At 37.0% G+C, this 16,434-nt stretch overlaps 1 protein-coding gene across 2 annotated transcripts in view; it reads left to right on the forward strand.

Annotated features, from left to right (window-relative positions):
• Positions 1–16,434, forward strand: part of SPAG1 (sperm associated antigen 1) — a 58,896-nt gene that overhangs the window by 21,515 nt on the left and 20,947 nt on the right. For both annotated transcript variants that reach the window (XM_033126737.1, XM_033126736.1), the window contains exons 9-12: positions 2,015–2,121; positions 3,557–3,716; positions 13,372–13,767; positions 14,157–14,256. In XM_033126737.1, the coding sequence (XP_032982628.1) occupies positions 2,015–2,121; positions 3,557–3,716; positions 13,372–13,767; positions 14,157–14,256 (763 nt within the window). The remainder of the gene's footprint in view (positions 1–2,014; positions 2,122–3,556; positions 3,717–13,371; positions 13,768–14,156; positions 14,257–16,434) is intronic.

The raw sequence follows: 16,434 nt of genomic DNA on the forward strand, positions 1-16,434 counted from the left end.
ACTGCATCACCTTGCTGTGTCCAAGGCCAAAGTATGCAAGTCTTTCCTTTTCTGTTATCAAGAAGGAATCATTCCAAGAGAGAATAGCATAAATTATAGTAGACTCATTCTATTTCTTTAAACATTTTTGGATTCAAACAAATATAAACACTTCACTTTTTTCACATGGAATGTGCCCTTTTGTGCCTACAAATGTGGGTGGGCAGAAACCACGGGTGTGCCAAGGGGGAGGACCCTGGTATATTAGCACCGACCCTCATTGTCATGGGTTGCCCTCCTTTAACTGGTAAAAGCGTTTTGTGCCTGTGTTTTTTCTCTGTCAGAGTACAGGTGGGCACTTACCTTTAGGCAGGTGCCTCATAAAGGTTTTACGATCTCCTCATGGGCCCACACCACCACTGTACCAGACTCTGTGTTAAGTGCTTTACATATATTAACTCCATTAATTTTCATAACAGCTCAGTAGAGGTACAGATAATATTATTAGTACACTCATTTTACAAAAGAGGAAACTCAGGCATAGAAAGATTAAGTAACTCACCCAAGATAACACAGCTAGCAAATGGCAGAGCCAGGACTCAAAACTGAACAACAGATTCCAGAGCTGTGGAATCTATTCAACCACTGTGCTACTCTTCTGCCACTAGAATGGCCTTGTGTTTTCATTCTTCCTTGTTTGAGTAATTTCTTAAGCACCAGCATCTTCAGTATTTGAAAAAACAAATTTGACAGAATCAAATCTAGTAATGAGTATGGCCATAAAATATCAAGAAGTCTTATGTTTGCTTAAATGAATAAGTAACTTCCTCTTCAAAACTTAAATTTTTTACTCAAAAGATAATTGTTCTAAATGCAACATGGAACAGAAAAAGGGCATTAGTGAAAAAAAATTGATGAAATCCAAATAAAGCCTATAGTTTATTTAATAGTATTGTATCAATGTTAACTTCTGAGTTTTGGCAAATATATCATAGTTATGTAAGATGCATTAGGGAAAGCCGAGTGAAGGCATATGAGAACTCTTTTATCTTTGCAGCTTTTCTATAAATCTAAAATTATTTCCAAAATTAGTTTAACAAATGATAATTGTTATATCATGAATATTTATTTATGAACATTCTCTTCTGAAATCTGAGTAGTAATAGTAATAGCTAAATTTGGAACTTAAAGTATAGTGCAACAATTTTGGTTAAATTTATGACAAAATTATGTATTCTCTAGATTGTCTTGGTTAATTTTAAGACTAACATCAAACTGGTCAAATTTATATTTTAAAATAGCATATTAAAATATATTCAGATATAAATTTCTTCCTTTTCAGAATTACCAAGCCTAATTCTTTTCAAAATGATGACTTAAATACACAAAGCGCTCATTATATAATGAATAATGTTGGGACTAAAAAGGCATTCATTTTCAATATGAAATAATTATTATACATTGAGACTTATAAAAAATCTGATGCAAGTATCAAAATACTCAATTTCTGAACCTAGCTGCTGTAATCAGAATTCTCTCAGTTCTCTGTGTGAAATACCTCCTTCTAATCATTTTAGAGATTGTTATAAAGACTTTATTAATGGCCCATATTCTAAACCAGATCCTGGTCAATAATATACTAAATTTGAATAAAGGATTTTCAAAGTTTTCGTAAAGTGGTGAAATGATAACTAGTGATGATTATAAGAAAGAAAACATTTTCATTTAGTGAAAAGCTTCCCAACATTGCTGCCCCACCATGGTACCTCTGAAGGGTTGAGGTATGGAGTCTCTCAGTCCTTGGAGGAGTTGGCAGGGCCTGGGGCTGCCAGAGGGCCAGGTTGTTGGAGGGGACAATTGCCTGACGCAGTCTCTTCTGTTTACATCATTTTCTATATGTGCAACAATGAAAAAAGCTTTGCCCAATTGCATCCTAACCTGTTCTGTGCTACTTACATTCTTTCACTTGCGAAATGTGTTTTAACCATAATAACATATGTTAAAAAATTTAACTTTTATTTTGGCAAATTTCCAGCCCTTCTACGCCGTGCCACTACATATAAACATCAAAACAAGCTCCAGGAAGCTATAGAAGATTTGAGTAAAGTACTGGATGTTGAACCTGATAATGAGTTGGCCAAAGTGAGTACAGAAAGTGATTCCTCACCAAATTCTGTAGTTTGCTATGTCTGTATTTGTGTTACAATGATATCAATCCTGCTACATAGATAATGTTGAGGATTAGGTCACAGCTTTAAAAAGTAGGTATATCCCAAACATCCCAAATTTTCACATATATTTGAAGTGGAAGAAAGCAAGCTCTTAAATTGCCCAAAAACTGTAAACCTACTTCTAAAGGACAAATACTTAATTTTTGTCTTTCCTTCAGTGTTGTAGACAATGCTTTTCTTTGGGCTAAGCTCAGTTTATTATTCAGAGTAGTATGGAAGCTTCCTAGGTAGGATTTGGCGTGAGCTTGATGGCCATAAAAGAGTGTTTCTCTCTGTAACTTTCATGGTAAGCATCGTGTCATTGACGGCGGACTGACTCAGACATGCACTTAGGGGGACCCATGTTAAGGCCTGAGGAGTAGAGGTTAAGTGTGGAGTTCTGAGATTTTACCCTACTCGCAAATTAATGAGAAGAATATACAAGACTAGAAGAATGCATAGAACTCCTGGGTCAGACTTAGAGCATGGCAAGCCGATGAACTCCAAGTTCCTGTCAGTTCCCCTGGCCCCCAAGTCTCATGAGGGTGGCGCAGAACGGCCCAGGTCCATGCTGCACACTCAGATGAGGACTCCCAAATGTATGGAACCCCCGTCTTTTATTATGGGATAAAAGCAAACCTGCCCAACTAGTGTAAGAGGGAAACATTATCTTTATTTTACCAGAGAGCCAACAAACCTGCTGTCTCCTCTGAAGGGGAATACTCTATTTCTCATGGCTGTTCTCAGGACAAACATCCTTAAAAATATAGTCTAGTACAAAAATTGTTTAGTTCCTGTGCTCACAGTATATTCAGAAATGTGAGAAGCACATTGAGAACAGTCTTTCAACAATAAGTTGTCAATGTTTCCATGTACACCTATTGGGTTATCTGTCTCACTCTCTGAGTGGCAGCTAATGTCCCTAGTGTATAAGCTGCGTTTGTCAAGTCAACATTTCAGTGGATTAGATTTAGGGCCCAGCTCAGGAACACATCTTTTCTCCATGGTATTCCCTTTTTATAATGGTATGTGTAGTGTGTGTGTCTGTGTGTGTGTGTGTGTGTGTATTTGTATAAACATATCTAGAAAGATGATCATCAGAATATCAATAGTGTTATCTGAGTGGCAGGATGTCAGATAATTCTTTCTTTTTTATACTCGTGCTTTGAGTTTTTTACAAAGACATATATGATTATAATCAGATAAAGCAATGAAGTTGTTTGAAAAGAAAAAAAACAGATCACCATAAAAAGCCTTATCTTAGTTATCTTTATTCACTTTTTAATAGCTTCATATTCTTACCTGAAAGAATACTATATTTTTTATTAAGGGAAAACATTTTCTTTAATATGGTGATTATGTTGCAGAAAACATTGTCAGCGGTTGAAAGAGATCTGAAAAATTCTGAACCTGTATCTAAGACTCAGACCAAGGGGAAAAGGATGGTTATTGAGGAAGTAGAAAACTCGGAAGATGAAGACAGAAAGGACAATGGGAAAAAACATGAAGATGGCAGTGGAGATAAAAGTAAAACAACTTTTCTCTTTTGGTTATGCAAAAAATTACCTTTTCATATGATGAGCTGGATCAAATTTTCTATTTGTACAGAAATTCTTAGTCTATCAACTTTTGCTAGCTTTACCTTGTAAATCCACCATTAAGTTTTTCCTTAATCTTTTTTCTTAATATAGCTTATCTTTTTCTTTTTCCTTTTTTTATTGAGGTATAATTAACATGTAACATTATATTAGTTTTAGTATATAACATAATGATTTTACATTTGAATATATTGTGAAATGATCACTACAATCTGTCTTGTTAACACATCTCATTGTTTTCTTAATACAATCTCCCGAATCCATTTTTCTTCTTAACCTGACACTTTTCTAGTGCTCAATTTCCAGATCATCATCTTTAAATGCAAATGTCTGTGTCTTTGTGAGACCCACCATTTGCAAGTTAACCTTAAATCTCTCTCTTGGATGATTGTTTTGTATATGGCTATTGGTTGCAAACAAATGTGTTCATTTCAAAGGGGTATATGCCTACAATGTATGGATATGGAAAATTGCTATGCATGCCTCTCAAAAAAATGTTTTTAAATATGCAATTTCACTTTTGATAATTTTAAAAAAGAATTTAGACTCTATAAAGCTTAATCTTTATTATATAAAACAATGAAAGTTACATTAGCTTTAAGTGGAAAGATCTGACTATCGTTTGACAAGGTGGGGAAAATTTTTTTCCCTCTTCTTGAAAGCCCCTGAGCAACCAAGGGGAAATACCAATTCTGAAAATCACTCACGGGTGACTCAACTTTAAGTAATTTGACAGAATGTTTTAATTTTGAGAGAGAAATTAAAAATGTTCAATTCATTCCACTTAAAAAAACAAAGAACAAGAAGTGTAAGTTTTTATTTTTTTAATGACAAAATATAATGTAAAATATATATCTCAGGTTGATATATGATCTGTTAACCTAGAATAAAGACAAAGAAGCAGAAAAGAAGGGAGGTAGAGAGAAGAGGACATAGAGAGTAAGAGCACAAGAAAGAGATGGGAAAGGAAGACAGAGCATTAAAAAGATAAAAAAGGGAGAAATTAGGTTAAAAGTTTTTCAATGATTGCGACTCATTTTTCAGCCAGATTTCTAGCAAGTAAGTTCTAGCAGCAAATATTGTTAGGTTTTATGTTTAGCTTAGGATAATTTTAGCCAAGTATCTAACAATTAAAGGAAATTATTTAAAATCTTATCTGGAGCAAGAATATTAATAGTATAAGCTATTTCAATTGCTACTATTTTAAGATTATTTTAAAATTTTATGTATAGTAAAAATGGACTTTTTGGTATGTAGTTTCAACACGTGTATAATTTCATGTAACTACCACCACAGTCAGGATACAGAACAATTCCATCATGCCCAAAAACCTCCTTTTTCACTCTTTTTAGCTAACCCTTCGCTCACCCCAACTCTTGGTAACTATTGATGTGTTCTCTGTTCCTATAGTTTGATCTTTTCCACAGGGTCATATACCATAAATAGAATCAGAAAGTATGTAACCTTTTGACAAACTGTCTTCACTTAGTATAATGTCACTGAGATGCATACATTCATATAGTAGGATATATCTATGGTTCATTCCTTTTTAATGCTGTAGTAATCCATTCTATGGATATACTGAAGTTTGCTTATCTCTTCTCTTGTTCAAGGAAATTTCGGTTGTTTCCAGTATTTGGTATTTATGAATAGAGTTGCTATTAACATTCACATTTAGGTTTTTGGGTAAACAATATTTTCATTTCCCTCTGGTAAATATCTAAGAACAAGAATGCTGAGTCATATGGCAAGTGTATGTTTAACTTCATAAAACATTTCCAAACCGTTTTTCCAGATGGCTGTATCATTTTGCCTTCTCATTGCAACGTATGAGAGTTCTAATTGCTTCTCATTCTTGCCAGCCTTTGGTATTGTCAGTTTTATTTAAAAAAAAAATTATTTTAGCCATTTTATTAGATGTATAGTGGTCTCTCGTTGTGGTTTTACTTTGCATTTTACTAATGGCTAATTTTGCTGAACATTTTTTCATGTGCTTATTTGCTATCTGTATGTCATCTTTGGTGACAATTATACCACCAGTTTTTTTAATTGGGTTGTTTTCTTACTGTTGAGTTTTGAGTGCTTTATTTTTTATTTTTTATTATTGGTATAAGTCCTTTGTTAGATATGAGCTCTGCAAATATTTTCCTCGTTTGTATCTTGTTTTTTCACTCTTTTAACATTGTCTTTCATAGAAAAAAAGGTCTTCAATTTGGGTAGAGTCCGAATAGTAAAATATTTTTAATGGACTGTGCTTTTGGTGTTATATATAAGATGCTTTGCCTAACCCAAAACCAGGAGGATTTTCTCCTATGTTTTCTTTTAAATGTTCCATAGTTTTAGGTTTTATACTTAGATATATATTCCTTCTGAGTTAAATTTTTAATTGAGATATAATTGACACATTAGTTTGAGGTGTACAACGTGATTTGATATTTGTATACAACCGTGTTGTAATCATTTTACAATATATATGTATCAAATCATCACATTGCACACCTTAAACTTACACAGTGTTATACGTCAGTTATATCTCAATAAAGCTAAGGGAGAAAAAGGACGTTAGAAGGCCCTCCTCACAAATAGAGGTAAACAAAGAGGGAAGGGCTAATCATTTGAAAAAACAGTAGTACTACTTCTGTGATTAGAAATCTGAGTCAGGATTGTTGTGGAGTCAGGTTTGTTATAGTGTAATATCATTTAACAGATTGATAAGATATTTCTCCCTAATGTGAATTCCATAGAGAAGCAATAGTCCCATTCAGATCTCCAAGCAGCCAGAGCTTTAAGAGAACTATTTCTGATTCTGTCATTCATGTCTTCATAATTATTTTTAGATTAATAATATCTAAAAATATGTAAGATTCAGAAAACAAAAATGTCTTGATAGGAAAAATATAAATTTTAAGACCAGTTAGTTCTCTTAAATAAGGAAAGCAAATCAAGAGTAGTTGGAATAAATGGTAGAAGCACAGATGTAGTCCTTTTAAATGAAATAAAATCATTGGAACTATCTTACGCTCGTATGCTCACTTCTTCCAAGTTCCATTGTTAGATGACATGTAAAAAGAGGTCCTGGAGCCTTGGACAAGACAGGAGAAATCCAAATCACTCTTAGGAAAATAATGTTAATGCCAAGAGAAAGGTTATCAAGTTGGAATCTTTGCATGTGGTTTCCCATCCTACCACATTCCAAAAAAGAATTTTTAGTCATTATGGGGTATGGATACAGGGAGCCCTGAAAACCATGGAAAAATACAGCAATTAGTATTTTGTAACCTTGGCTGGTAATGCTGTTCCCCTGGGAGATCAACTTGGGTTGGCCAGGCCCAGTTCATCCAGACTGAGGTACAGCATAACCAATGGATTTAACTGAACAGCTAACAATTATTGAGCACCTACCCTGTGTCAAGTACAAGACAGTTGATATGCTTTCTTCACTTGTCCTTCTAAGGACTACTATGAAGAAATATCTGCCTATTTGCCAGGCTGATCAGATCTGGGGATTTGAATTCGTGGGCTTACTTGGGAATTCCTCATCTACGTGTGTTTTCCTTCCCTCGAAGAGAACATTTAGAAGTGGCCATCATCATACAACTGTAGCTGATAGAATACCAAAGACTTTGGTATTCTATCTCCTTACAGATCTGGGAGAAGTAATCAGAGGAAAGTAAGCATCTAGCCTCTCTTGTACTGTGGCTTGTTTCTCACTTAAAAATGACATATAAGAAAATTAAGAAAATGAAACAGCTACTAACAAAAGAATAAAATATAGATAAACATTTCTCTTGACCTAGAATTGGCAGGATCAGGAGGGTAGAGGGTAGGGATTTCGAAAAGATAAAACAGTAGACAAAATCATAAAGAGACAGGTATGCACCTTTTTGATGATTTTGATTATGTAAAAATGAAAAACTTGTGCAAATCAGGTGCCATAAAACCAATTAAAAGGCAAATGACAAATTAGGAAAAATGGGAAGGGGTTGATATGAAGAACTGTTTAACAATAAGACAAAGTTAAAGATCCCAGTACCAAAATGAACAAAGCATATGAACAGCTACATCACTAATGAAGAAATTAAATGATCAATAAATTTTATTGTTAATAAAAAAATGTAAATTAATTATAGATTCCTTTTTCCTCCCATTAAATTATCCAAGGTGGAAAGAAAAGAGTCTCCTTTGTTGTCAAGGGTAACGTAAAATAAGCGTGCCTTTTAAAATTAAAATATAATTCATGTATCATAAAATTCATCCTTTTCAAATTCGTGGATTTTAGTAGATTCACAAAATTGTACAACCATCAGCACTAATTGCAGAACATTTTTATCATCACAAAAAGACATCTCATGCCCATTAGTCGTGCTACTGTTGCCCTTCCCCTGGCAACCACTAATCTACTTTTTATCTTTATGGATTTACTTAATCTGAGTATCTCATATAAATGGAATCATACAATATGTGGCCTTTTGTGTCTGGCTTCTTTCACTAAGCATAATGTTTTCACTTTTCATCCATATTGTAGTATGTATCACTTCATTCCTTTTTATGGACAAATAACATTCCATTGCATGGAGAATATCACATTTTCTTTATCCATTCATCAGTTGATGCACATTTGGGTTATTTACAATTTTGGGCTATTATGAATAATACTGCTATGAATATTCATATACAAGTTTGCATGTGTGTGTGAATATGTTTTTAATTTTCTTGGGTATACACCTAGGAGTAGAATGCTGGATTATATGGTACCTCTATATGTTTAACTCTGTGAGGAACTGCCAGACTGTTTTCAAAAGAGGCTACATTTCATATTCCTGAGAGCAACATATGAGGATTCCAACTTCTTCAGATTCTTGCAAACACTTGTTATGGTTTGCCTTTTGGATTATAGCCATCCTAGTGGGTGTGAAGTGATAATTCTTTATGGTTTTGATTTGCATTTCCCTAATAACTTATTATGTTGACCATCTTTTCATGTGTTTATTAGCCATTTGTATATCTTTGAGAAATGTTCATTCAGGTCATTTGCCCATTTTACAATTAGCTTGTCTTTTTATTGTTGCATTGTAAGTGTTGTTTATATATTTTGGATAATAGACCCTTATCAGATGTACGATTTGCATGTAATTTCTCCCATTCTGTGGGTTATCTTTTTATTTTCTTGATAATATCCTTTGATGAACAAAAGTTTTTAATTTTGATGAAGTCCATTTATGTTTTTCTTTTGTGCTTGGGCCTTTCGTGTCGTATATAACAATCCATTAGCAAATCAAAGGTCATGTAGATATACTCCTATGTTTTCTTCTAAGAGTTTTATGGTTTAGCACTTATATTTAGGTCATTAATTTATTTTGATTATTTAAGGTAGGAAGGAGTCCAACTTAGCTTTTTTTTTTTTTTAGCATGTGGAAATCCAGTTGTTCCAACACCATTTGTTAAAGAGAACTATTCTTTCCCCACTGAATGGACTTGACACTTTTGTCAAAAATCAGTTGACCATAGATGTATGGGTTTATTTCTGGACCCTCAATTCTAATTCCATTGGTCTATTTATATGTCTATCCTTATGCCAGTACCACTCTGTTTTGATTACTATTGCTTTTAATAAGTTTTGAAATCAGAAATGTGAGTCCTTTGATTTTATTGTTTGTCAAGATTATTTTGACTATTCTGGGCCTCTTGCAATTCCATATGAATTTGAGGATCAGCTTTTCTATTATTACAATAAAGGCTATAGAATTTTGATAGAGATTATGTTAAATCTGTAGATCACTTTGGGTAGTATTGATCTCTTAACTACTTAGAACATTAAGTCTTCCTATCTATGATCAAGAAATATCTTTCCATTTATTTAATTTCTTTCAGCAGTGTTTTGTAGTTTTCAGTGTACAAATCCTTCATCTCCTTATTAATTTATTCTTAAATACTTTTTTCCTTTGGATGCTATTGTAAATGGAATTGTTATTGTAATTTATTTTTTGGATTGTTCATTGCTAGTGTGTAGAAATGACTGATCTTTGTATGTTGATCTCGTACCCTGAAACTTTGCTGAATTTGCTGATGAGCTTTAATACTGGTTTGTGTGTTGTGTGTATGTGTATTCTTTGGGAATATATATACATATATATTATTGAAACATAATTATAATTTTGTATACCATATAATTATAATTGTTTTATATATTTACATATATAAGTGTATAATTATACGTTATATAATACAGTATATAACTATATTATGTTATATTATTATATATTATATATGTAATCCTAAAGAATCTATCTATATATAATCATATCATCTATAAAGAGAGATCATTTTACTTTTTTCTAATATGGATGGCTTTTATTTATTTTTCTTGCCTAATTGACCAGGTTACAAATTCCAATATAAAGTTGAGCAGCTGTAGTGAAAAAGGCATCCTTGTCTTGTTCCTGATCTTCAGGGGAAAGCTTTCAGGATTTCACCATTGAGTATGATGTTAGCTGTGAGTTTTTCATAAATGTGCTTTATCATGTTGAGAAGTTTCACTTCTATTTTCTGTTCTAATTTTCGGATTGTTTTTATCATGAAAGGATGTTGGATTTTGTCAAATGCGTTTTCACTTTCAGTTATGAGCATGTGGTTTTCCCCATGTTCTAGTAATGTGGTGTGTTACCTAGCTTTTCTACAGTCGAACTATTCTTCCATTCCTGAGATAAGTCCCACTTAGTAGTGGTGTGTAATCCTTTTAATGTGCAATTGGATTTGGTTTGTTTTTATTTTTTTGAAGATTTTTGCATCTACCAACTACCCAAACTACCCCACTCAAAGCCACTGAAGTCCTTGTGGTCTTTAGATCTAATGGTTCTCTTTATTCCTGGTATAAATGATACCGTTGGCCATTATTTCCTTTGATGTTTGTTATTGTTGACGCCTTTCTCCCTGAAATAGTCTTTCTTCTTGGTTTCAGAGGCAGTATGCCCTCCTTGTATTTCTCTCATTTGTAGGTACTCCTCCATCTCCATTGGATATTCTCCTTTGATCATCCCTTAAGGGATCCTATCGAAGATCTGCATGACCCAATTCACATCCAAAGTTCATGATCCTTTATAAGCCAGCAACTCCTAAGTCAGTGTCTCTAGATAAGGCCACTCCTCTGATCTACATTGGGAGCCACCCCCTGAACAACACCTCTGGAATGTCCTACAGACAGTGCAATACCCAACAGGATTCACCAGTCTTTCATGTTCTAGCCTCTGTTTACCTTTGCAGAGACTAGCAAAGTTGTTCAGGGCTTTTCAATCTTAAGAAAAGAAGTATGACTTTGCATTCAGTTCATCTCATTTGAATCCCAGTTATGCTGGGAATTCTAGCTCTCTGTGCTTGAGCAAATTCTTTAGCTACTTCCTTTTGTCTCTGTTGCCTCTTGTAAAGTGGGATGATAATACTTTGGTATGAAGATTAATGATAATGGAACATTGTATTGTAGGGAAAGGTCTTGACCCATATTAATTTCTAAATAAACTGTAGCTATTTAGTAATAGTATTGGTCAGACTTGAAGGGGTAACATACAAGGGAATGGACAGTAATACTAAGTTGTCCTTTGTTTCTGTTGACACTGACGTGCTTCCATCCTTTCTATTCCGGGTGGGGACTTGAGTAGCAGATACCAGATGAAGACTGGAGCCTTGCTTTAATAATCCTACTGGGTCTAATCTAGAGATTTATCATAATAACAGGACCTTTTTTTAAAAGAAAAATAATTAAGCCCTTTTTGGTTAGTGATCCAAAATTGGACATTATTCCCCTGTGTAGAAAACTGTATTTACTCGTGTGTTTTTAAACTCAGTGCTGGCCTTACGGTGACCACCGAGTTTCATTTAAATACTTGTGGTTTTTCTATTCCCTCTGTCTTGATGTTTGAATCCTGGCTTTACCATTTATGTAACAGAATGTAAAATACAGTATATCCATTAAAAATCAGGTTAGAATTTGTTAGAAAGCTTGGAAGTCTCTGTATTTAAGTGCTTTTAGTTTGAAGTTGTTAAAAAACAAAAGTCAACCAAGTAAATTTGAAGATCTAATTGGCTTTAATTAAGCATTCATGAATCAGGCTAGGAGGCTAGGTGGGGCAAAGGAGCTCTTAGTGAAAGGAAAGAAAGGGTTATTTTGGGGCCAGGACATTTTTTTTTTTGTAGGGAAAGAGAACAGGGAAGGGTTTTGATCATGCAGATTGCCTCTGCTTTCTACTGGGGGGAGGGAGGGTATGTGTAACAGTGAAGGCACATGTGACAGACTACTTTACTGGTGCTTGACCAAAAACTTCCATACTGGTTGATTAAGATTATGTTTCTGGGAGAGGTTGAAATTGCAATTAGATCAGGTATTAAATCTAGGTTTGGTGTGGTGGGCTTTTAGCACAAGTGATGCCATTTTGGGCCTGTGATTCTTTCCTTTAACAAAAGGATGAATTGCTTTGTTTAAAATATTGATAAGACACTCATCAATGAAATATTTATACATCACTTTATATTTTAAAAAAGTAGATTCATAACCAATTATTAAGGCTAAGATTAATACCTGAAATCTTTCTATCAAGATCAAAGAAATTTTAAAGTTTGAATAAGGCATTGTTTTTAGGCAAGGCGGGAGGAATGAGTCGAGGAATGAGTCTTGGGAGACCAAGATTAGTCTATTAGTATATTTGGTGTGTTTGAGCTGTGGGAGGTCAAGCTAGAGCAGAGGGAAAAGATCATAACCTCCCCGAACAAAGAGGGGTATGGAGTTTTGTAGGAGGGGGTAAATGAGGCTGTTTCCCCTTCAATGCTTCAGGGGTTTTCATTGACAAAGGGTTTCTGGGCACGACCAAGCCCTCCACCTCCACACCCTGGCCCCAGGCCTGCCCCAGGTCCCTAGGAGATAAAGCAAGATGGGATCAAGACAAGATGACTTTTAAGATAAGGTTTCTGCTCCTGGCCTAAATATGGCTTAACAATTGTAATGGAAAACTCTTTTTAAGGTTCATTTTAAAAACCAGGTGCCTATCTTATGTGACTTCTTTGCTAAACTCACTTTAAAATGACTTAAAAATCACTGGGATTTTTTTCCTTCAAATGATCTTTCTCTCCCAGTCCTTAACCTAAGGAAAGGGTACACTAACCTTGGGTGCAATTGTATTCAAATTTTAGTAACCTCATCCATTCATAAATTGTAAATGGAAGAAAAGAATAGTAGGTATTTTGTATACTCTACCTCCACAGGTATGCTTTATTGAGAGTATGATTTTGAAATGCCTGTTTTCATGTCACAAGCCCTTCAGCTTTTAAAGAGTTAAATAAGGGGTTGGCTTCTGTCTGCCCAGGAAGCCCCAGGCGCTCGGGAGCGCGCGGTCTCTGGGGTAAACTCTGGGCTGACAGGCCCCGGAAGGGCCGGGAGCCGCCCGACTCCGCCCGAGAGGGCGGCGCTCGCCGGGCTTCCCCCGCGACCCACCCCCGCGATAGCCCGCGCCGCGCCTCTGCGCCGGGCACCCCCGTGGCCGCCGCGGTAGTTCCTCCTGATGATGCAAACACTCACTTCCCGCATACACTTCCCACAGAGACCGCGGAGCCGGCGGGAGCCGCGCGCATCTCCGAGCCGCGCGCCATGGGCAACATCCAGAAGAAGCTGACGGGCAAAAGCGAGGGTGGCAAGAGGCCGGAGAGGGGCGCGCAGCGGCGCAGCCGGGCGCCGGGGGTCGGTGCGGACAAGCGGGGCCGCCCACGGGCCCTGGCGACGACGGGCGGTGCCAACGGGCACCCAGGGGGCGGGCGGGGCGCTGGGGACCCCGTCGCGGCCAACGCGTCCCCCGGTCCTGGCGCGCCGTCACCTGCCCCCCGCGTCCCGGTCAGCCCCGCGGGCCTGAAGAGCCAAGGCAACGAGCTGTTCAAAAACGGGCAGTTCGCCGAGGCGGCGCTCAAGTACTCGGCTGCGATAGCGCAGCTGGAGCCAGCAGGTAAGTGAGCTGCACCCCGCGCGTTCCCTGGACCCCACGGGCTGAGGCTCACGGAACCTAAAGGGGCAACAGCGGGAGAGGCGCAGGCCACCTCCTGAATGACAGACGCTTGCGTCTGTACATTCTTTCCCGGTGACCGAGGGCGGTGTGTGACTGGACCTACGCGAGCAGTCTGCCTTGGAATGCGTAGCATGTGCCCTGGCTTGGCAAGTTTGTCCCCTTGCGGGCTTTCCCCCTGTGGCCGTTGCTGGCACCCACAGCTCATCGGAGCTCTGCATTGTCAGCACTGTGGGACTTCAGTGCCACTGGAGACCTCAGGCGTCTTGTAATTCTGGTGAACCTGATTTTGCTAATGGATTTTAATTGTGTTTAATTAAATGTGATTTTAGGAAGTGGAAGTGCAGATGATCTAAGTATCTTATATTCAAATAGAGCAGCGTGTTACCTAAAGGAAGGAAACTGCAGTGGCTGCATTCAAGATTGTAACAGGTAAATCGCCCATTTTCAGGTTTGTCAAGAGATTGTTACATTTCCATGTGGTGAATGTAATATGTACGCTTCTAAGTTTTCTGCATGAGTCTAATTTCTTAAGACAGTTTTAAGGTATGTTAATTCATAAATTCTTTTTTCACATATAGGAAGACAGTTATAAAAGATTGTACTTTTTTCATTTCCATTTCTACCACCTTCATTCATGCTCTTTTTATATCAATCCTAGATTACTGGAGAAGACTTCTAACTGCTCTCTGCCTCCTCCAATCCACTGTGGCATCAGAATAACTTTTCTTGAAGCACTGTTTTGTCCAGACTGTTTCAAACAGGTGTTCACTAGTTCAGTATGGCTTTCCAGATAATTATAAACTCCTGTCACCACATTGTCCCCAAAAGAAGCTTTCTACTCCCATTTGGTCCACTCTCTGTAATGTGCTCTACACACCCTTGCTTCTGAAATCCCAGCTCGGCTGCCCCCTCCTCTTACCTGGTCGCCTTCAGGTTCCCTGGTCTTCTTCACATCTATAGCACTTGCACTCTCACTCGTAGGTACTCGTGTCATGCACTGCATTGGATTTTAAGCTCTTGGGGTAAGGAACCATGTTTTATACAGCTTTGCATCCGTCGAGGACAGTAGTCACCCATGGTACTCGACCAGTTATATGCTGAGATAGAGGAACATATTTACATAAAGAAAAAGTATTGTTTTCTTTTACCATTAAGCAATAAGCCTCTTCAAAGCCCTTTTGAAAGAAGCTACTATTAGTGAGTCTGAAAAATAAGTAGTGGTATGTCCTGGTTTGCCCTTCACAGTCCTGATTTACTCCTTTTTTTCTGGTATAATTATTAATATCACCCTCTTTCACTCTCAGAAGCCCTAGTTTGGACAGTAACTTATGTGGACACCCTGATTATAAGGTGAATAATTTATTTTTTCCATTGGTAATATCAGTTTATTATTAATAATACGAGTTAAAACTTGGAATATCTGTGCCTGCAGTTAAAAAGAAGGTCTGAGGCACTCGGATTTTTTGCCAATTTTACATATTCAAATTTTAAGTAAATTATTTACTCTGGCCTTACTTCAAACCCCATCCACTATTGTGCTAGCTCACACTAGCTAATTTTGTTACATTTTTCAGGATTTTGTGAAGTGATCGAAGTCAAGTTGTAGCTTGAATTCTGCCATGGTTAGAGTACTAATACCATAACAATGGGCAAATGCCACAAATCTGGACATTTTTTGCCCCGGGAGAGCCAGATGTCATTTACCCCTGCCCATAAATAACCAATAAGACTATATGAATTTGCAGAATATCGGGCACTTTGCAGTTTGCAGCCAAGAACCTGTGGGGGCTTAAAAAAATACTTTTCCTCCCACCTTCTAAATTCTTCTAGCTGGGCTAATAATCAAAGTAACAGACAGATTAACAGGAAAAAATCAAAGTTGAATACATGCGCTTGGGGAATTCACAGAAGCATGAAAATTCCAAAGACAGTGAGGTGAGGTAAAATTGGGTATATATGTTATTTTAGATGAGAAAGGGGATAGAGGGGATATTAGATTTCAAAAGTAAACTGAACACACATGGCAGGTAAATATTTGCTAGGCAACCCAGAAACAGTGTGACACCTGTGAGGAGCAGTTCTGATAAACAGGCCCTGAGAGGCCTTCCTGTCTACCATATTTAATTCAAATTAGTCTGAGGTGAATATGTTAAAATTTCTTTCCTGGAGCAGGTTTTTCTATCTAAATCTCTTGAGCAGGATAGGGGAGAAGGTCAAAGGTTCTTTTTAAGTCTTTTGTTTCTTAGTAATCAGGTTAAAAATCGTTATCCCAAAAGGCATAGTTTTCTGAGTGGCAAAATTTTGGTTCTCTTCAAGCCTTTCAGCTCAAGTACTTGTTGCTAATACATGACCCGTCACACTTGTCTTAGGTCTTCCTACAGTGAGGAGTTCAAGTCTCTATTTAAAACCCTGGACCCCTACAGATAGGGCTCCTGTAAAACAGTGGACTCACTTTGTCCTTAAGTGAGATCGTTTAAGGTGGCAGACATTTTCCTGCTAAAACTTGGGTCTCGGTGTAGACCCAGGAGGAAGTCAAAGATGGTGCACCAGCCATGGGTCCAAGGAGGCTAGAATGGAGGTTTGTTTTGAGGGAGAGATAGCCTGCTG

The sequence above is a fragment of the Rhinolophus ferrumequinum genome, chromosome 14 (assembly GCF_004115265.2).
Source record: "Rhinolophus ferrumequinum isolate MPI-CBG mRhiFer1 chromosome 14, mRhiFer1_v1.p, whole genome shotgun sequence".
Classification (NCBI taxonomy): domain Eukaryota; kingdom Metazoa; phylum Chordata; class Mammalia; order Chiroptera; family Rhinolophidae; genus Rhinolophus; species Rhinolophus ferrumequinum.